Below are 22,309 nucleotides of genomic sequence, written 5' to 3'. Positions count from 1 at the left end.
TTATGCACATCTAGCATGGTGCTACCCAGAGGGTTCTAATTAAATAGACAAAGCAGAAGGGAAAAAAGGCATGCAGATATACAAGCAACTACGTGGTGGCTTGTCATAACTTGCTGTACTACAATTCTTATGTTAAAAAGGTTATAAAGGAATATTTAACAAACTCCTTAAAAGAAAGCAGTTTCTACTTCACCTGGTTTAATCAAATTTTATAACGAATACTTTTGTTAAAGTTTTTCTCCTTTTAAATTATTAGTGCAGTTTAACATGAGAGTTTGATTAACAAGAGTCAAAATCTTTACAATCAGAAGTATTGAGAGTCGAAAACTGAGACCCTAGGCCTTTATGATTAATAGACAATAATTACCTGATATCCATTAAGATCAGTATAGAATCTATTTTGACTGTTTATGTCAGATGAAATCCTCATTGCAAGCTCACGATTATATTCTCCTCTAATATCCACAATATTAGAAACTTCAAGAGACTGGCCTTCCAAACCTACATGAAAGAGATGCACTTAAAATATCTCAATTTTTAAAAGCGATTGCCACATATGTAAGAATGACCATGCTCCCAGAACAGTGATCTAGTTATCTCCTGCTAGTTTTCCTTTTCTGTTACATATAACCAGATATTTGAAGTCAGTTCAGTTGTGTACCATATGATACAGCAGTACTTCTAATTCATTTCTCACTGAACAGACAGACTGAAACCTTCAGTGAAGTAGAACAGAAGCAATTCATGATAAGAACCACTGTGGGTTCCGGTAAATCAGTAGGAAACAGCACACAACTGTTAAGCACTGCCTTTAGCAGCAGCTAATATGCTGGAGCAAGACCTAGCAATTCACTTCTACCCTTGAGTATTATGCAGCTGTCGCCATTCACAAAATAGAATGAAGTTACCAGGTTCTTGACAGCAGCTGTGCCACTAAGCAGGAAACCAGTCTGCTGTTTTAACCAAATCAGTGAGAATCTTCCTTAATGACAGTGAATTAAGAAACTGCACACTGATACAACCACAAACAGGACACGAGTCTCTGTTTACAGGGAAAACATGCTTACTTATGAAAAGAAGGATTAAGTATCCAAAAATGCAGACAGATGTTCAGTTGAGATTTCTTTCTACAGCCCCTTGCACTGAAAATTAAATACCTTTAATAATAATCTGACCTTTTCAAATAGTTCAAGACATAGTTTGGACTGGAATCATACCATCATTCAGCATGATCACTTCTACCCTTTCTGAAGGCTAATGGGATTAACAATTGTGAAAAGAATTCCTCCAAGCAGAACAGAGATATGAAATATCTCTCTGTAGTAAGACGAAATTACATTGTGCTTGTCTGATGGATTGTAAACAGAAGACAGCAGAAAGTGAGGGACTGATTAACCAAATGAGTCCTTTAAAATCTGAAGTCAGTATTTAAAAACCTTAGATATAAAATACTTTTTTTTTTTTCCCCAACAGCTCACTGTATGTCAGGTCTCAAGACCCAGAGGTATGCTCATCCATTTGGGCTCTTGAACTGTAGAATCTCTTGCAGAAGGACAAAATATAATTGAATAAAATTCCTAGATTCCTAAGCACATGGACAGAGGTTAGCACAACCTCTTTTACTGCTACATGTACAGTTTTCAAATTTTTTAAGCAGTTCTGTTTGAGAACATGTTGGAATAGTTTCCTTAAGAAGGACTTGACTTTGTCAAATTCTAACACAAACACTCTGAACCTTTACACAACAGAATGCTGAAAGTGTCCACCTGCTCCAATTTTTCGGCTATTATCAGTATGTAAAAAGTAGTCAGGGTTGTGATTTTGTCACGTGAATGAGGAGGATGTGAAGCTCTGTATTTGTTTCCTTATCTTTTTTAAAATAGGAATGCCACCTGCAGCACTACCAGCAACTGTTAAAATGTTAACACTTATCAATGGCTATCATACTACAGAGCTAAATGAAAAACATTTGGTTCAGGTAATTACTTCTTTTTTTTCCCAGACCTAGTCTGGAAAAAGTGGATCTATATGCTCCACTATTGACACTCTTAATCATACATTTTCCAACTATTTTAAAGTAGGACTACTAAAACACAAGTACATTGAACAAGAATACAATATTTTAGGTTACTATTTTAAAATGATGAACAAGAATACAATATTTTAGTTTACTATTTTAAAATGACCAGACCATGAAATACTCTCTATTCTACTATTCTGCTCTATTCCATTGCATAATTTGAGTTAATACAAAAACCCATTTATGAAGATAATGAAAGTTAACAAGCTTCTGATAAAAAGATTAATAAAATCATGCTGATATCAAAACCAGATGCGAATGGAAGCAATACAAGTTAAAAATCACTCATCTGTCAATCACTGAAGAGAGTTGTCAAGCAAGCCAGAGTATTTTCTGCTCAAAATCAACAAAATTCTAAAACCAAAAGTGGAAAAAGATGTGCTTCACCAAAACTGCTGAACAAGCTGTGGGACTCAGAATTACTGTCAACATTAGCCACACAATCAGGCTTTCCACCCCATGGCAAGCAGGTATGTTACAACAGGAATATCAGGTCTTTATTTAAAAACAAAATGTATGTATACAGATACACATATTTATTTCTTTCCACATGCTTTGTTAATGTATCTATCTAGTAAGACTTCAAAATACCTTCTTTTAATTGAAGTAATGCTATATAAACACCTTCCCCTACAAAGCCCAGGAAACAGACCTCAGCAAAATAAACTCTGAAAAAGGTCATTTCTTATGAAAAAGTTAAAATAAAAATACACTATAGAAGTAAACAGGGAAAGTCTATAAAACAATGGCATCATTTTTCCCTGTAAAAGCTGGGAATACGGTACAGGACTTCACCATGATGACTGGATAGGTAATCGTATAAAAGTATTGAAACAGTGTCAAATAAAAGAGAAAAAAAATAGTGCACTCAAAAATGAAACATAATGTTATGTATTAGGAATTAGCAAGTGATTTTCACTGACAACTCCTTTCTGTGAACTGTGAAATGGAAGTATAATACTTCTCATAGGCATTTAGTAATGAATTAAAGAAAAGGGTGTATTACAAAGATATTAATTAAAAAAAAACAAACAACCTCATCCTAACCAAAAGAGAGTCTTCTCAGGCTTTTTTCCAGGCTTTTCCCTTCTCTTCATTACACTAAACACTCTCTCCTTATACAAGTTCCTTCCTCGCTCAGAAGTTTAATTTACTGAAACCTGCACAGTAAAGTAACTTTCTCTTCAGATTTTTGGCCACCTAGTACATCTTGACCTCAAGGTACCTTCCTTTTCATCTAAGGCAAATTTACATATTGGTCACACAAAACCAAAAAATATAATCTCGAATACAAACATGTTTTCTCAGAATCTTCAACAACAAATTACTACTCAACATCTTCATTTGTATTTGTAAGGAACGTGACCTAGAGTTTGATCCATAATTCCTATATCAGATGAGCTGGCAACTGAACTCTGATCAGTATATGTCTAAGGGTAAACTCTAGCAACTTCAAACTTCAAAGTATACATTAACATCATAAAAAATGAGGCATCTGAATAAATTTTAGTTTTAAAGGAAAATATATTACAGCTAAAAAACCCACAAAAACCAAACAGATCCCTCTGTGTGACTGTGAAGTAGGTATTGTGGGCAATACTATTTTACGATTTTTGAAACCTAAAAGGAGTAAGGGAGACTTTCAAAGTACTTATAACTCCATTATTTGTTTTTGAAGGTGTTTAAGAAAAATAATTAAATATTGTAAGATTTTAAAAACCATGCCATTTTGACACCTACAGTAGAAGTAATGCTAATACAAAACATATTTAAGATCCTTCAAGGGCTGAAAATATTAGCCAATGTTTCTTTATTTCAGAAAAATTCCAGTAAAGTAAATACAAATAACTGAACAACTGAAAATGTACGTTTCCTACTTCAACTATAAAAAGATGCACTTAAGCATTTGAAGTCAAATTTCTACAGGAAAATAAGTTTATACAACTGCTCCATTATTTCCTCCCTCTCTTGCATTTTTCACTGGCCAATTTAATCATCAAGTTTCAAAGGGTAGAGAGTTTCCAAACTTGCTGTTTTCCTAGAATTGTCTTGGAAATCAGCAGCTGAAAGTAGAGAAGCAAAAAAATCAAAACCTTACTGAAGGAAAAGCAAGCAAAACTGATATGAAGTTATGTCCTAAGAGTCAATAAGCCAGTGTTCAGTGATGGTGCCTCTCAACAGAGACAGCCAGTTCTGTTACAGGCTCTCCCAAACAGATAAAGGACATAAAAAGGAAGCTCACAGGTAACTAAAGCATTCCTACAGCTGTGGAGTAAACAAGACATTACTTTTAATGCCATGAATAAATAATTTTACATTCTTTGCAACTTTCAAGATGATATTATCCTATCACCATCAATAAGTTTGAAGCTCTGAAAGAAACTACGTTTTTAGATCATCTCCAAGATATTTCTACAATTCTTTTTTGTCATTTTCATAATTTACAGCTACCTATAGCATTCAGATGACCCAGTAAAGTTCTGGACCCCCCTGCAGGTAATTTATACTACAAAATTTCCTAATACTGAGAGGTATCTCCAACAAATCTGTTGAGCTTAAGCATGTGTCATGGGCTGCGCCCAGTGGGATGCGGTGAGCCAGCAGCTGTCTGGTGCTTAGCTGCTGGGTTAAAACACAGCAGCATGACAGCTTAATGACTAGCATGATGCTCGGAAAGGGATCATGGTGCACTGGACCCGCTAAAGACTTCAGTCTGATGAACTCTGCAGTAGCTCACAAGTGCACTGAAACATTAAAAAGACAAGTAGGATCCAAGACTGTAGTGATGAAAAGTAACTGCTAAGAGAGACAGAATTTCACAGCTCTTACCCTGAACATTATAGAGTCGCATGGTATGTGTCACATGGTGGAAAAAACATACAACTTCTGAGAAAATACTTCCATGAGCAACTCTTATGATAGGTGGATCTGTAAAAATGTAAGGCTATAAAAAAGAAAACAGAAAGTCAGTGTCAATAAATCAAAGTATTTACTAAATATTAAACAGCCATTCTGTATCTAAGTCTAGTCTGAAAACTGGGAATTAAAAAATTATTCCTAGTCTGACATTCAGCAACTTCTCTTCAGAGCCTCACTTTAGCTAAAATTAGGATAACCCTCATTACATCTCTCACAGGTATTTTATGAGGATTAATTGATACAAGGCCTACAGAAAAACACAATAATGTATTAATATTGCAAACATCTGGATTGAGCTTTTTTGCTAGCAAAATTATACTTGCTAACCAGTAATCAAACACTGTAGTTTCATAATCTGTGGCAGATTGTTTTAACTGCCTGGTTTGCTCACAGTTTGATCAGTGGCACACACTGCATGAGGAAAGCTGCTTCTACACCGTCTTGTGGATCAGTTTGCATATCCTTTTGAAAGTGAAAAAGCAGCTTTTTCTTCATCAAAAGCAGCTACAGTTGCCAGGGGAGCCCCCTGGAACACAGGGTAGAGCTGGGAACCATTAAGAAACCTCAAGAGGGACACTGGCCTCTTACCAATATCTCTCTAAGACTAGTAAAAATTCCGCATATCCACAGTCAAACCAAAGAGATGAAAAAAAAATTTTTTTCCATGTAGTCACAGTATTTTGAGTCTCAGCTAAGCAAATGATGACTTATTTTAAAACAGTTGATCCCAAACTGAATTGTGTACACTACAGAGAAATACAGGCATGGCTACAAAGGTAAAAATGAGTTAAAACATTACGCATGCACAAAACCGAAAATGAAAACACAACACATGCAACTACTAGTATAGGGCAACAACAATAAATAAAGACTTTCCTCAAAAAACCCAACAGAATACTTGAACAACATATTAGGATCTACATAGAGGGAGCTCAGCATAAAGCTCTTAGACGGTGGCTGTCCTTCTCCTGTATGTACCACCGTCTTAAGCAGAACAGAGCATGCTCTTTTTTCTTATGCAAGGAAACCAAAGATTAAATGTCTCTTGAGGAAGAGAGGAAATTAAGATTACATACACACAGACAAAACATGTCCGAGAAGAACACGTATGGGTACATATCTTCCAATCTTCTTTGTGCATGTAACTATATGTATACTCACTGAGAAGATTTCAAGAAGTACTGTAAAAAGAAGAAACTGAAAGAGACTTATAAAGACTAGAAGCCTGCCTTTCTATTCAAGTATTTATTCTTAGAGCTTCATACAGAACACTGTTTAGTAGAAGCTTTACCACAGCTCCAACAGGCAACCCTGCAGGTATCAGCTACAGGAATACTTTGTACAAGGTTTTGATAGAGGAATCATAGTTGCTCACACTTCAGTAAGATGAGTTGTTTTAGGGAGAGAGGGATTTTTCTACTGATCATCTTGCAGCAATGTTTTAACCAGCTGATCAGTTCAAAAACCCAAATGAGGATAGAGTCTTTCGGACTTCTTAACAGTTGACATGAAAAAATGATGTGATACTTCCAAGGTGTCTCATTTTGCCAGTAAGACAGAAAAGTGTTGCCTCTTTTGCAAAATCCATTTGCTAGCTGAGAAGTATAGGAGTAATATGGTATTAGCAGGGCATGGAAGCATGAATTAATAGGCTGGGATAAAGGAACTCTGAAGACCAGATCTTAGGTTAGAATTTGAGCTGGCTTTTGAGTTTTCTTATTTCCATAAAAAACTGCCAAGCTCAGTAAACAGACTGAATCTTCCCCTTCTGGCAGAAGAGATCACTACCCATCTGCTTATCTATCACACACAGGTAGAGAAGACAAACTCGTTTAACCTTTGACTATATGCACTTAGAGTATATGTTTACATTAAAATCCCACAGAGGAAATGGATTCCTGACAGGAAAGTGGAATTATCAAACCCTTCAAAATCCTACCTGAAGAGCAGGTCAACATGAATATCCTCCTGTTAGCAATGAAGGACTGAAACAGCAGCTAAAGGAACTCTCAGAAAATCAACTGAGGTCTTCAGGCCAAACAAATACCCTTGCCAGTTAGTATGTAGGAGAATACTACTCACACAAACAGCATCCTGCCAAATACATTCTGTTAGCAAAGTAACACCTATCTTATGGGCTTATCTCTATCGTTTGTAAGAACATTTCTCACTAGGGCTCTCACCAGAGCTATCCAGGACCAAACCAGCAAAATGAAGACATGCTGGGTGAGTGACAAAGGAATGCAAAAGGCTGTATACCTAATAAAAAGAGAAAAAAAAATACCTAAAGTAATATTTTTAAACCAAAACCTAAAAAAAAAAATATACTTGGAGGAACTCTGTTCCATTGAGCTTGTTAGTATAAAACATGACAATGACAGTGACAGTAACTACCAACATACATTGTTCCCATACAAATAGAAAGCTGAAATGAGATACATTTAACAGCTCTCAGATTCTGGAATATTGCCACAAACACTGAATTCACACACCAGAGTCTCCAAGTCGCGCATGTAGCCAGGTCAACTCCTTAGCTGAAGATAAAGGCAACCATACTTACCATTCCGAATTATATGGAAAAATTAGGTGATAGGAAAGAAAAGGAATTAAGTATCATTTTGCATATATTGTCTGAGACTAATGAATTTTTTAAAAACATAATTTGTGATTTCAGTAGTACATGCATTGAGAGAAATGTCTCAAAACCATTTTGCAAGCCTCTAATTCAGACACAGTGCAAGGAAAAGGTGGAATTGAAGGAGAGTTACAAAGGCAAATGCTATCGCGTGGTTTGGGGGGTTAGATAAGTTCTTTCTAATACAGAGTGGAGATATGATGTAAATTTGAGTTCTCAAGGATGCCTGATGCTTCCTGATTGTTGGGTAAACAGGAAAAAATAAGAAAAAATGTGGTACTGAGAGAACAGGGAAGCCTCCCAATTCATATTCAGTGCCTAAAAAAAGCACTAATCCTAGAAGTAATTTCTTGATATTCATCTGGAGACATACTGAGCTCAGAACGTATAAAGAGATAATTGACCAGGTTTGCCACACTGAAAACATTTCAATGAATCAGGCTTTTAAGCAAGAAAACATCTTTATGCGTTGAATGCGCAATTATTCTAGTATAATTGTGAAGATGCTTGGTGAGATGCACAGAGGCCTGTGAAATTATCCTGGTGCTGGATCTGAAATATAGACTGTTTTGATGTAAAAATCTGACTAGGATGCAGAAATGGGCCTCTTACTACTCAGACACAAACCACTTTCCTTTCTAAGTAGAAGGAACAAACAATGATAGAGCTATCTGCAAAAGTGACTGGACATAGCCCTGGTCTGAATTCAGTATTTACTCTGCTTTGAGTGAGAGCTTGAACTAAATGACTTTCAAGTATGAATGATTCTACGATTATTCAGACCTTAAACTAGGAATAAAAACATCTGGGTCTCATATCCAGTGGTAATCTCAAGACTCCACATCCTAAAGAGTTAAAACAAATAGCCGCTGTAAAATTTGTTCCCCTCAGCTCCTGTGGAATGAGTTCTATTGTACAAGATTCAACAGCCTGCTGCGGCAAGTTTTGCTGAACGCAGAAACCAGTATTTTCAGAAACACAATAACAGAACTATGGGTCAAAGAGTCCAGAAACCATTTTTTAATACTCAAGCAAAATATGATAACGTCCCCTTGAAGGAAGTGGGGCGGGGAGGGGAAAAAAAGTAAGCTAGAAATTTTAAGGGAGAATCACAGAATCACAGAATGTTTGGGGTTGGAAGGGACCTCTGTGGGTCATCTAGTCCAACCCTCCTGCCAAAGCAGAGTCACTCAGAGCAAGCTGCACAGGACCTTGTCCAGGCGGGTCTTGAATATCTCCCGAGAAGGAGACTCCACAACCTCCCTGGGCAGCCTGTTCCAGTGCTCCGTCACCCTCAGAGGGAAAAAATGGAGTAAAATTATATCCCATAGCTCCCTAGGATATCATAAAATATCTGGCACCAAATCGGGTGTCAAAGTGCCAAGGGGCAGAGAAAACTGGACAGATGCTTTCACTTAAAGATTTACTGGCTTGCATAGAAGCTGGCATGGCATACTGCAGCCTGAAGCATGGGCAACAAGCCTTTCGCCTTGTAGTCAAGTGAAGCACTGCCAACCCATCTTAGTGTGGCCTAGAAATTTCTGGCAGTGCAACACACTGTTGATGAAGAAGTCAAATAAACTATGCCCAGAGGAAAGTTTTACAACACAGAATGAATTGCTCCTGATATACCTGAGATTTTAAAAAAGAACTCAAGACAAAGCCTTCAAGAAAAGCTGCTTCTGAGTAGCAGACTATCCTTCCTTTGGCAGGGTTTGAGATTACGCTGGCGGGGTGGGAGTGGAACAGGGGATAGTAAAATCAAATCCTATGAGCTCTTGAGAAGTGTGTTTTAAGAATTATGTGGCACAAGACAGACAACTGTAATACTCTTGTCTCCAAAAACAACCCCACCAATACATGGGGCAGATTTTTAGATGATAGATACGATGCTTGAGGAAAATGCATAGCACCAATGAACAAACAGGCACTTCAAAGGTAGCTGATCCTTGAGTATTCTGAACACCCTCCAAGTAATGGTGCCTGTGTACTTGTCTTTCCCTGTTACCAGGCATGTAAAAACACTGGAAGCATTAAAAGTAAGGATACTGTACTTGAACGAGGAATCTCTGCCTTTTTAAGATGAGAAATGAGGATCCTCTGCCCTTATGCGAGGAAAGCTTTGAAGATGGATACACCAGGATACTCTAAATACTCTCTCCTTTTGGAGATACTCTAAATATTCTCTCCTTTTGGGCAGTGGAATATCTCAATCTCACTTCTAAAAGTGCAGAAAGATACCATTATCTTGGTTTGAAGGCCAAGCATTTAGGTAACTTGGATATGTGTTCTCTGAGAAATAGAGGCAACAGGTAATAATGACAAATTAAAAAAGGACCTGTCATGAAAAAAGTTTCTTGAAGCTAATAACAGCAGCTGCAGCTATACAAGTCAGAGATCATCATGAGTAAAGGCAGCCCAACCATGGACACAAAGTGTGGAGTTTCCACAGAGGAAAAAAAGAGAGAAAAACTCTAGCACTGGAGATCCTGCAGGATAAAAAAACCAAAAAAACTATTTTCTTATATATTCTGTTAGTATCTAAGTACCTAAGCAACTAGGACATACAATGTGCGTAGACACAACTTCCTGGGGGAGAATCAAAATTTCTCAGTCTCAGTCTACCAAAAAAGTCCACTTTGATTCTGAAAAATTGATTCGTAAAACAACCATCGCATTGATCCCACAAACACTTAGCGTCTGACTCTGGAAAAAAAACTGCTTTGTTCTATTCCCTGTTGATACCAAGCATGGCTAGTAAGTAGGTCATCACATATTGATTTGTCTTGAATATGTAGAAGAAAATACAGACATTTAACTGTTTCAAAGTTTACTAAATATGGACTTTTTCCCCCCAGATCTAACAGATTTAGGGAGTTGCCCACCCTTCACAAAATCACAAGAGATACAAACGCGTTTTCCCTCATAAGCAGGATGCTTTTTTTTGTATTTCCTGTGAGGTCCAAGGAACTCCCTTTCTTCCAAACCTTGGTAACAATGTCAATCAGATAAACAGAACCAATTTAAAAAATTAAGATACTGCCTGTCTTTTTCCCTGGTACCTTGCTTGTGTTCTATTTTTGCGGAAAATACAAAGACATGGCAGGAGTACTGTCGCTAGAGTTGCAGCATGGAGCCTCTGCTCTGTGTCACTGTCCTGGACTTCGCATTGGTGTCCTGACCTTAGACTGCCAGTGAACTACTTTCACACTTCAGAGACAGCAGGGACAGAATCACCCACGGTCAAGACCCTATGCCACAACCCCAGAGACTGTTCTTACTGGGAGCTTTATAGCTGCACCATGATAACATTTGCCACTGTCTCACAGAGCCTTAAGTCCAGCAATTCTTCCCAGAGCAGTGACAACGAGTTATCGGCGTTCAGTGTATCTTTTATTTAATACTGTGTAAAATAAATCACTGTCATTAACCCAGGTCTCTGCTGGTGTCCAGTTTAGAGCTGGTACTAGAGGCTTACCACTTCTTAGCAAAAATGCATTCTTTGCAGTACTCCAGGCTGTTTTTAGGTCAGCCATAATAATAATTAATGCAACGAACCTCTACAAAGTTTCAGATGCATGTACAATCTAGTACACAGACCACCACCTGCAGAAAACGTGACATCCACTCATAGCAGTGTGCTGATGACCAGAGCTGCACTGTACGTGCCAAGTGTTCAAAACTAACATGGCTTTAAGTCATGGCCTGCAACCTTAGTGTGTTACAGCAGCAAGTTTCCAAAACTGAACTGGCCCAAGAACCCAAGACCAAAAGGGCTAAGTAAGTACTATAGTAAGACAGATGATTAACCTAGGTGAAGAAAAATAACTTTTGGGTACTGCAGAACTGAGAAGCAAGGAACCAACAGACTTATGAGGTGACAAAACAACCAGTGTAACAAAGGCAAAGAAAACACAGAACTGCACTCATACGAGAGGAAAATGATCCAACAAATGCAATTATTCTTTACAAATTTTGCACTAATACATAGGGTGAGGGGCATAGGAAAAAAAAAAGCCAAAAATCAAGAAAACTGCCTGCATTCTATCCCATTGACACTCCACACTAGGACTTACAAAAGTTAGTCAATCTACCTCACACTGAGAACCCTGAACAGATGTTATTTCTTTTAAGACAGAAATCATTAGTTCAAACTGTTTTAGAGACTACTATAGAATTACATTGTTATTCCCAGTGGGGTAACCTAATTAATGTTATTAAAACGCAAGCTAAACAAGCCTTCTGGTATACTAATGAAGCAAAATTTTTAGAAGTATCATGATTTCATTGTTAATGTATAGAAAGTTATAAAAGCTGAACACACCACCCTTTTTAATGTTAACTAAAAAAGTACTTTAATTTCAAATTTCCTAAAAGCTCAATATGAATTATTTTCTAATTGTGCTTGCAGACATATGACAGACTTCTGCTGTTCAAACCATAGCATTTCTGCCATCTAGATTTGTTCAGATTATTTTATAAAACAAATAACTCAAAAGTGTAATTAAAATTGTGTAACTGTTAGATTTAGTGATTATTGTTCTTACAAACAAAAGATGAAGTAGCACCTAAAATAAAATTAGTTAAAATATGACCATGCAGCTGAAAGGTAAAAATTAAAAAACGTAAGTGATATTGTTCAGGTGTTCATGTATCATAACCACTAACATTTTTAAATTAAGAATAAGTGAACCCTGTTGAACATAACTGATGCGAATAATAATGGGACTAAATATACTAAATGATTTAAAACCGCCAACTCACAGACCTCAAAATGTGTGCTTCTAGGAGAGACTACTAAAGGGAAACTGTTCTGTCCACTTCCAGACTGATTTACACATATCACAACAACAACAAAAAGAATAATTGCCCTTGCTTATTTCCTGAAACATAAACATAGAACTCCCAGTTTGCCTTATGCATGCAACTTCAGTTTCCCAAGGAGAAACCGGGCAGAAGAAATACACTGCAACCTAGCTAGCTTCTTAGATGTATTCATTATTGCATCATTTGCTTTCTGAAATAGCACCTTTCCAGTTCTAAAAGTGGTACAGTAGATTCTGTATGGTAATTAAATCAGCATAAGAACACGGTCATTTCTGAATTTCCAGTTTGAAAACTAACAGGAGTGTACTGCTGCCCTCCAATAATTACACAGCTAAAAATACTGATAACCCTAGACAACTAAATCAGAACAGTTGCTTGCTACTTTGCCTTTATATTCATCAACTGCAACTCAGTATCTTAATTGCTATATTAAACTATATATGCTAATATCAGCTAAAAAAGTACTATACTTTGAACGTTCACAACAAAGAAATCGTACTTAAGATTAAGTAAGTGAACTTACTTTACTGACAGTGAATGGTGAATGGTGAAATTCTTGCAAGGGTAGCATCTTACTTGTTTCAGGGTGAATCATCACTATTCTGTTTATTTTTACACTTCATTAATGCCGTGTTTTTACCCAAATCTTGGGTTATAAAGTGTGAAGTTTTGCCACTCTTCTCAACAACTGACATCATTATTTCTAGCCACACAACTGTAATTTGTTGTTGGGAAAAACTATCTCTTCCAATCTGTATTTGCAGAATACTTCAAGTTACTCCAATATCAAAATCGCTCTGCAAACGTAAGATTTACCTTGGCGTCTCCATCTGGTAAGAAGAGATAAGCTCCACTTTTATCCCGGTTACTTGTAGTTCCATACCAAGCAAACTCCACCTTCATTTGATGGTTTTTACCATCTTCTTTGGTATTTATTTTCTAAGGACAGAGAATCATGTTTGAAATAGCTGACATATTCAGGTCTCCATGAATAAGAACAGAAGTTCTTAAAAAAAGTAAAACATTGCGTTTTGAAATATAATGCAACGCACCTCCAGTAATCCAGACATTCCAGAAAACCACAGTTTCACGTAAGAATTTTCTAAGATTATATTATCCACAGAATTCTGCATCTCTTTTATCTTGAAAAGCCTGTCTGGCTTCTCCTGCCTACTATTCCTCGTGTACATATTATACCCTGCCAAAACTGCTTCTGAACTCTGAACCTCCAAAAGCTGGTAAACTCCAAGCCCCAGAGGTGGTAGATGCACCACGAAAGAGATCTGTTGGGAACAAAGAAGAAGCCATTATTAAAAATATTAAAAGTATTGACTTTTTATATTAAATTTAAACTTAAAGTAACTCCTTTTTCTTCAATAATTTTAGGATGGCTGATTTTTTCCCATATTTCATAAATTAATATGAAATTACAAATGACATTTCAAAAAAATAGCTGAAGCATGTTAGAAGAATTAGCAAACAAAAATGCATCGCTAATCTGCTTAGCATCAAGACTACTGTTATATTAATGCAAGAATGATATTGAATCTTGTTAAACAAGAATGTTAGCTGTGATGTGCCGTTCTGTGCATATTTGCTGTGCCTTAAAAATGGTCACATAATGTATCAAGTGCACGCAGGCCCTACTTCTCACTTAAGCTGCATTTAAAAATTAAAAAAAAATTAAACAGCAAAATAAAATGCAATTGTAATTTTTAGTCTCTGGTTATTTAGGAACTATAAAGAAATCCTGCACAGATGAGTAATATACAATGTAGATCTCCAAAGCAATTTGCTCAGAATTTGAAGTACAGATATATAATTATATTTCTTCTTCTTCTGGCAATTAACAGTGTTAATTACTGTACTGGTTTTGTCTGGAATAGAGTTGAATTTCTAAATAGTAGCTCATATGGTGCTATGTTTGGCTATCAACAAGGTTGATAATACAGGTATGTTTTAGCTACAGACGACTAGTGCTTATGCAGCACCGGGACCTTTTATGCATCTCATCCTGACCCAGGCTAGGGGTGCACAAGCAGTTGGGTGGGGGCACAGCTGGGACAGCTGACCCCAACTGGCCACACGGATACCCCAGACCGTATGGCACTGTGTTCAGCAATAAAAACTGGGAGAAGAAGGAGGGGGGGGACACGTTCCATGTGATGGCATTTGTCTTTCCAAGTAACCATTACACATGACAAAACCCTGCTTTCCTGGAGATGGACGAACACCCACCAGCCAATGGGGAGGAGTGAATGAATTCCTTACTACATTTTGCTCTCACGCACAGCTCTTGCTTTACCTATTAAACCATCTTTATATCAAGCCTCGAGTTTTCTCACAGTTAACCTTCCAAATCCCTCCCCCATCCCACTGGAGGCAGTGAGCAAGCGGCTGCGTGAGGCTGAGCTGCTGGTCGGGACTAACCCATCAGAATTATCAATAATCAACCCTTTGGAGGACAACTGAGAGACACATTGAAGTATCTTTGCAGGAATATCATCCTTAAAGAAGTTCATCTTGGCTCCCAAGTCAAAAGGAATCAGACTAAGTATTTAAGCCCCAAAGCAATACAAGTATTACTACAGTTGATACAGTGCTATTATATCAGCATGAATTTAACAAAACACAGTTTATGATGTGTGATCATTGAGGACAATCTTCTATAATGATATATGATTCAAAAATTCTTGGAAACATTGTTTAAAACCAAAAACAAGAGGTGGACTCAAAGTCATCTGTCTAGCTTGAGTACAAGAGTAAAGGAGACTACTTTCCAGCCTCTACATCTGGAAGACAAACAAAAAAAACCTCAGACTAACTGCTTAAGCCACTGCACTTACAAAGCCTTCCTGCTGGAGTGTTTGAGCACATACAGGCTCTGTGTATAGACTATCACTTAAAGCAAAAGCAGCTTTAGAAAGTAGGAGGAACAGACACAGATCCAGTATTTTCTGTTCATGCAGCTGAGGTTGACCCTTTAAACATTAATACACTGTATCACCAAAGTTTAAAAACATCTCCATTTAAGAAACATCAATACTAAATATATATATACGGAGGGGGGTGGGTTTCCCTTAAAATGACTGAATTAATAGCATTATCTGCAGAAGACAGAACTGTCAATATTTGAAGTATGGTTTCCATTTTCTTCAACTGTGAAGCCACAATGCCTGTAAAAAATACTTTAATGCTTTTCACTTAAAGCAGCATACCTCATATGCTTCATGTGATACTGTAGTTGCTCCATCCCAAACAGCACTGATCTGGACATTAACAGGTTTTCCCAAAGGAGATAATAATTTAACTCTGGGTGAATTCACATTGACTGAAACCACTGAAAATCGCACTTGTTCTGTAGGATTATATATCAGAAGGTACCTGCAAAAATATATTTGCCAAATTATCTTTTGGCAAACAAGCATCCCCTTTCATGTTTAATATTATTGCACATAAATTTTACATACAGAGCATTAAAACAATGTTAGAACAACAGGTACATACCACAACAAATAAATATGCAAAACATAACCAGGAAACAATGGATATTTAACATCAAGCCTTGGCAGATCTTTTCTTAATGCTAACACTTCTCCAAGCAATTTTGAAAGTACCTTACAATAAAAACATATCAATTTCCCTACTAAAGAATTGCTATTAAAAGTTGAAAGCACAATCGAGATATTTAAGGGCATCTTATATGTATTTTTCAGGCTGAACGATGAAATTCTTGCTACAGTTGCTTTCCCTTTAATATGATTTAGAAACAGCAAAGTAACAAACAAAACCTGCTGTACATATATATGTATATAAGATATATATTCTTTAAAGCAACTAGTTTCTCTCTGCTACAGGGGAAAGTTCAAAATTATTTAAACTGTAATTTACTAAAATTCTCTATGGCAACTGTCTGCATATACCTTGAAATATTTTTATTAGGTACATATGGAATAACTAATTTTTATGTAATCTTATGCCTGTTCTTCCATTTGAACACAGATTCTGTCACTAACCAAAAGCATCTGTCCTGCAACCGAACAACTTTATTAGCCTATATAATTTTTTGTTTTTAGAGGTTCTTATACTGTAAGGTATATAAAAATAAAACGATACCAGAACATTTGTGCCTCATGCATCTGCAGGAATATCACTGCACTTCCTGTACTTTCATTGTCAAACTCAGAGAATTTATAGGACTGTTTACAACTGTTCCCTGAAGTTTCCTCTATTCATTTCCTCCTTGAAAAAAATTCTCTTCAACAATGAAATATGTTCTTGCCAAAATTTCTAGTAACTTCGATACACAGCAGAACCAATATTCTATCATCAACCTCCTTCACTCTTCCCACTGTTAAACACGGTTTACTTCCTCATGAAATCTCATCTTCCATCGGTTTCCATGATATCCACTTCTTACTTATCAAATGGCTCCTTCAGTATTTGTTCTAAGTAGACTATCCTCACTCTCGCTCCATTTTCTGTGCAGATTCCTCAGGGTTTTGTCAGTGGTTTTCTTTCTTTTCCTTTCACATCTTAACCTTCAAATTCAATTACTACCTTCCCAGAACAAACCGCTTCATCTAGAATTGTCTCCTGCCATCCAAACTAGAAATCTCATTCTGTCACTCCAGTCTTTAACTTAAACATCACTTGTAGCTTTAACCTCTTTCTGTAATCTCACATTCCAACTCTAAGCCTTCCAGGTTCCTTACCCATACACTTAGACGCTCTGTGCTCCATTATTCGCTAGCATGGCCCTACAGAACAACTACGGACCTGCTAACAAGTCACTTACATAGCTAAACCCTTTAATCTTCTGTCTTCTCTTTTCCAACATTAGCTCTAAATGGACTGAGGGCAGCCACTGTCTACACCCCTGCCAGAGGAGAGTGAGGTCTCCCCAGCACCATAACGTCTGGCAAGCAGTGGACAAAACTGCTGATACTTTGGAAACACCAAAATAGCAAAAATTTCAGGGCTGAGAGGCAGCAGCAAACTGCTTAGACCTAATAAGGAAGTACAAGTTTAACTCCTCCTTATTATGAACAAGAAGAATTCTACACAATTTCAGTGTGAAGTCAGGGAGACTAAGTTAACCTACCCCTAAACTATGAATGCAATACAGACACAAAAGAAAAATTCTTTCTTCCTTCTCCATATGGCTGAAAAGTCTCACTCACTATCCTTCCACCCTACCCTTTGATTCTTTTGCATCACTACTCCAATTTTAACACATGTAGTTTTGCTCTACGGATACCCAGAATCCTTACGAACACTAACCTCGCTACCATTTTCCCCTTACCTTTTCATTGGTTCCCTCTTTTTTTTTGGCATCAAACTTATGCTGTTCATCTTCAATTTCATATCCCTTCACTGTTACCCTATTACCTCACAGTCAGTAGGAAAGGTCACCTCGAGCTTCTCATTAGCTGAATAAACTAAAATCAAAGGCTATATTAGCTTTTTCTACCAAGAACCTTTGGATTACCTGCCATACATACAACGAGCTTCTCATAAAAATTCTTTTCCTTTTAAGTCCTTAGATAAAGATTCCCATACTGAAGTACTGCTAAACCATGGCTTCGCTGCATAACAACTATTTTACTTGCATATTTGTGCATCTAACTGTGGTCATTTGCCTTCTAGCACAACCAAAAGCACCTTGGTATGCTCTTTTTTGCCCTGTTGCATGTTGAAGACTCCTAGATTACTATACAAACATAAAAGTTAACCATATTCTTGGTTAGCTTTTGCAGTCTTCAGGAACTCGCGCAAGACTTTGTGACAGCTTCCCCTAGACTTCAGTAGATCATTTTACACTTCTGCTTAATTGAAGATGTCTTCTTTTTGAATAATATTTTCATTTAAATGCTAATGTAATTTTTTTATAACAGTTGTGGAATCAAAACCAAACTAAGCCAACACTGCTCAGACTAGACCCCTTAAAAAGCAGGAAGTCAGAAAAAAAAAAGTTAAATACTTTAAGAACTCCTCATAGACTGTGAAAGAAGAGTGTAAGAACTGTGTCAGAAACAATACAGGTCTAAGAGGTGATCCAACACCAAAAGATCAGAATAAATCGATCTCATCCATCAATAGAACATTAGAAAAATCTTTTATTTATTCTTTCTATACAGTGAAATTCCTCAGTTCTTAAAGCTTCCAACTAAAATGCTAACTCATGCATAAAATTAATTTCTAGCAATGTTATACAATCTCACTAAATTTAAATTATCTGCCTAACAAAGAACAAACTAATGTAAAAATACTTCCTGAAACACTGTTCACCTTCGTATTGATATAAACATGTTTCACAGCTTCAATTAGTTGCATGACAAATTTACCCATGACAAAAGACTTTAGGAACTCCAATATTATCATTATATTTCATCAGATTATACTTTTTTAATATTCGGATGAAACAAAGCTATTGTTGTATCAAGGTACGTATGTTTTATACCTTCTTGAATCAATGTATTAGAAGTACATTATGTGTACATAGAGTAATAAGGCAGTCCGATGAAGCTAATAATGACAGGGCAGAAATTCAGCAGTTGAAAAGCAGGAATTTTGCCTAGATTCTAGTATTTTCTTTCAAATCTTATTTCAGCAGGACTGAAGTATTTATACTCAGTAAGGTATAATTCTTGTCCGTATACAAAAGCACCAGCTAATGTAATTAAATCACATTACTCCTGAAGTACCACTCAACTCCCACCCTTAAATAACATCCGACTAACTATTTTAAATTCTATATGAAACAAAAGAGCCACACTTCACTTAACCTGTATTGTTACAAAGAATCCACAAATGCAGAGTACAACTGCCTAACGTATTGTGGTTACATTACACAGAGAAGCAACTCGACAATATTTAAATGTTTTCTATTGTGGATTTTAATGCAAAAACATTAATATTACTGTCTTTCAGAAGCAGCAAGCAATTTTCCTTTCATTATTCAGATCATTGTTCTTTGGCAACAGCACCAAGAAAACTACAAAAGCTCACATCTTTTGTCCAAATGAAGGTTGAGGGATTTTGATGCCTACTGGTAAAATTCAGATGAAAAATTTTACGCGAAAAATTTTACTGTAGAAACCCCATTATGGTATTGTGTCTGTCATAATTTCTTTCGTTTATTCAAGAAATCAAAGAATTCTCAAACTATTTTAATATAAACTGAAACAAAAGGAAATCACACAACTTCCTACTGATAAAACCACAGCCAATTTACTCATACAGACACAATATATTCTCCCTGTGCACTGGGAGCAGAAATAAACTGCTCTCAGCCCCTCAAATAATGAGAAACAGGTGCAGATTTGAGCTCTTAATTCTAAATTGGATGCATCTCCGATGTGCAAATATTTGCAATTTCAGACAAGCAAATCCTGCCACCTGCTTTTCAGACACTTTTGGAAAGACATATCTTGATTTTTTTTTTTTTTTACTCCATACTTTTCTGAGTGTCTGAAACCCAGAACAAGTACCTTTTATTCATACAAGCATGACCATTTTCCCTATATAACCTCCTATATGCCATTAATAAACACTTCTATTAAACCCGTACATTCAAGCATCAAAGAATACTTCGACTAGTCTTTCCTATAGTAAAGCTTTAACTTGCTGTGAAACATTTTCAGCCAGAGCTGAAAAAGCCATCGTCTATTCTTATTTCAAATATTTTCTTTACTAAATGATCAAGAAAACATGTAAACCAGCGTAGGTATATTCACAGGCAAAATGTGAATAAACCTGACTCAGATTTTTAATAACTTTAATTCTGGTCTCCTAGAAGAACATGATTGCAAATTTTGTTTCTTAAAATGAAAAGTTACAGTATTTGAGACCACCGTTCTTTTTGTTTCACTGATGTGCAAAAACATACCAGCATACACGTATATTGGTTGATACATACACACATTTACTGGTAACGCCTGCAACACAACTACCATTTTCTTTTAAAGTTCATTCAATGCTGCCCTCACAAGCAATGCATTCAACTAACCTGAGAAACCAGAACTCTTCACTAGTAAATGTCAGAGAACCATCAGTGACAAAGGATCACCCAGAAGACCGCCTCTTCAAGACACCTGGACTCAGGACAACTTAGGACAACAGCTGTCATTGTTCAGTGGAGGACCTTTACTCAAGTTTGCTTTGAGAATCAATTCCTTGAGACACTCTAGCTCAGACTGATCAATTTTACTAGAATCTCTCTGACAAACCTTTGCAGACAGATCAGAGTATTTCCCATTACCACTCACCAGAACCAGTTCTCTGGGCACACACGCACAATCGCAATGCAAAGTTATACAAACAACACCTTTGAAGCTGGTCAGTTTCCTTCCCTCTTCTATTACAGAGGCTAAGCGAAAAAACAGTCAGGTGGTGAAAAAAGCAAAACTGCTACAAGTACATCCAAAATTGAGAAAATATATAAGCCACAAAGCCAAATGACATATATCAAAGGTCTTCCACTGAAGAATAAAATAATCAACAGAAGCACGCAAGTTCTCCTGAAATGTCAAAGTGGCATGGGGGCGGGGGGTGGAATGGAGTGAAAGGGAGTGAAAAATCATGAATACATATTAAAATGCTTTAATCCCTAAAGAAAAAGAATTGCAATAAATCTACTGGTTAGATACACTGATGGGTTAGAAACCAGAACTCAACTAGTAAGGTATTCTGAGTTCTTGGCAGTTGCTGGACTTCGATGGATTAAGATTTTAGAATTCCAAACAAAACTGAAATTCTCTAAATAAAATTATCTTACTGGCACTATAAATAAAAAATCTCCAGGAGACAATCACAACTGAAAATGTGCAAGAAAAAATTACTTCAAAAGGTGTGAGAAGAGTCAGTAGATAGTAACATTGTTTAATTAGTAAACATTAATGTTATGAGGTGGAAACAAACTGGGGATTAGTATTTAAACTGCACAAAGCACCGCCTGCCATGGTAGCTGACAAAAACACCATTAAAAAAAATCTGAATTATGTGACTTCTGCCATATGTTGGAAGCTTTTAAAAAAAAAAAAAAGAGCCTGAGAAAGCTACAATCCTAAAAAATCCCAGGAACTGACATTACAACAAGCCCAGAGTGGTCCATGTCTTTGTGGATGGTGGTAAATGGAATAAAGAGAACCACAATCATCTACTTAAAACAGATATTTATTTGTACACTGGAAACATGTACAAGCTCACCAGAAAAATTCCACAGAAATCCATGCTTCTTGCATTGAAGCCCAAGAAAACATGTAATAGACACTTGTTTTCCGCAATTTTTTAATACAGAATAGAACCAAAAATAACCAGACAACAAAAACTACTCGTGTTATTTAAAAAGCTCTCTTCTTGCTTTAAAGGGCCAAGGGAAGAAACTTTGAACAAAAACTAACTTAAAAATTAATTTATCTTCAGAAGAAAAACTCTACTGAATAGTTACTCAAGACACTAGGTAAACAAAAAAAAGGTCTGCCAAGTTACTTAGCTCTATTCAAAGCTCTTATTGTCTCTCATATGCGAGTCAAGGTCTCCTCAAGCAAAAGCATGATTAAATTGACATTTTAAGTATAGGTCCCTCAGCCACTTTTTTCCACATCTGGCCAAGTTTGCGAGAATTTCTGTTGTGAATTACTAAAGATGGAAAGAATCTACAAAATATTTGTTCTGGAAATAAATGCCTTACAAATCCTGTATGTACAACTTAAAGTTTCCTTTAATCAACTTATTTTTTTTAAAAAAAAGAGGATTCAGGATATCATCTGAAATCATCTGTTCATGCTGCTGCTCTAGTTCTACAAAAATTAGACATTTTCTAATACCTCAAGCTATGTTCTTAA

At 36.5% G+C, this 22,309-nt stretch overlaps 1 protein-coding gene across 1 annotated transcript in view; it reads right to left on the bottom strand.

The window, feature by feature from the left end:
• Positions 1-22,309, bottom strand: part of MAN2A1 (mannosidase alpha class 2A member 1) — a 120,190-nt gene that overhangs the window by 25,044 nt on the left and 72,837 nt on the right. The window contains exons 13-17 of the mRNA XM_075410527.1: positions 15,680-15,845; positions 13,514-13,744; positions 13,278-13,400; positions 4,910-5,024; positions 368-501 (exon numbers count right to left, since the gene is read on the bottom strand). Coding sequence (XP_075266642.1) covers positions 368-501; positions 4,910-5,024; positions 13,278-13,400; positions 13,514-13,744; positions 15,680-15,845 — 769 coding nt within the window. The remainder of the gene's footprint in view (positions 1-367; positions 502-4,909; positions 5,025-13,277; positions 13,401-13,513; positions 13,745-15,679; positions 15,846-22,309) is intronic.

This window comes from Opisthocomus hoazin, chromosome Z, assembly GCF_030867145.1.
Source record: "Opisthocomus hoazin isolate bOpiHoa1 chromosome Z, bOpiHoa1.hap1, whole genome shotgun sequence".
NCBI classification, from domain to species: domain Eukaryota; kingdom Metazoa; phylum Chordata; class Aves; order Opisthocomiformes; family Opisthocomidae; genus Opisthocomus; species Opisthocomus hoazin.
Note: the sequence above shows the minus strand (reverse complement) of the source record. Positions and strands in the feature narration are given on the sequence as shown.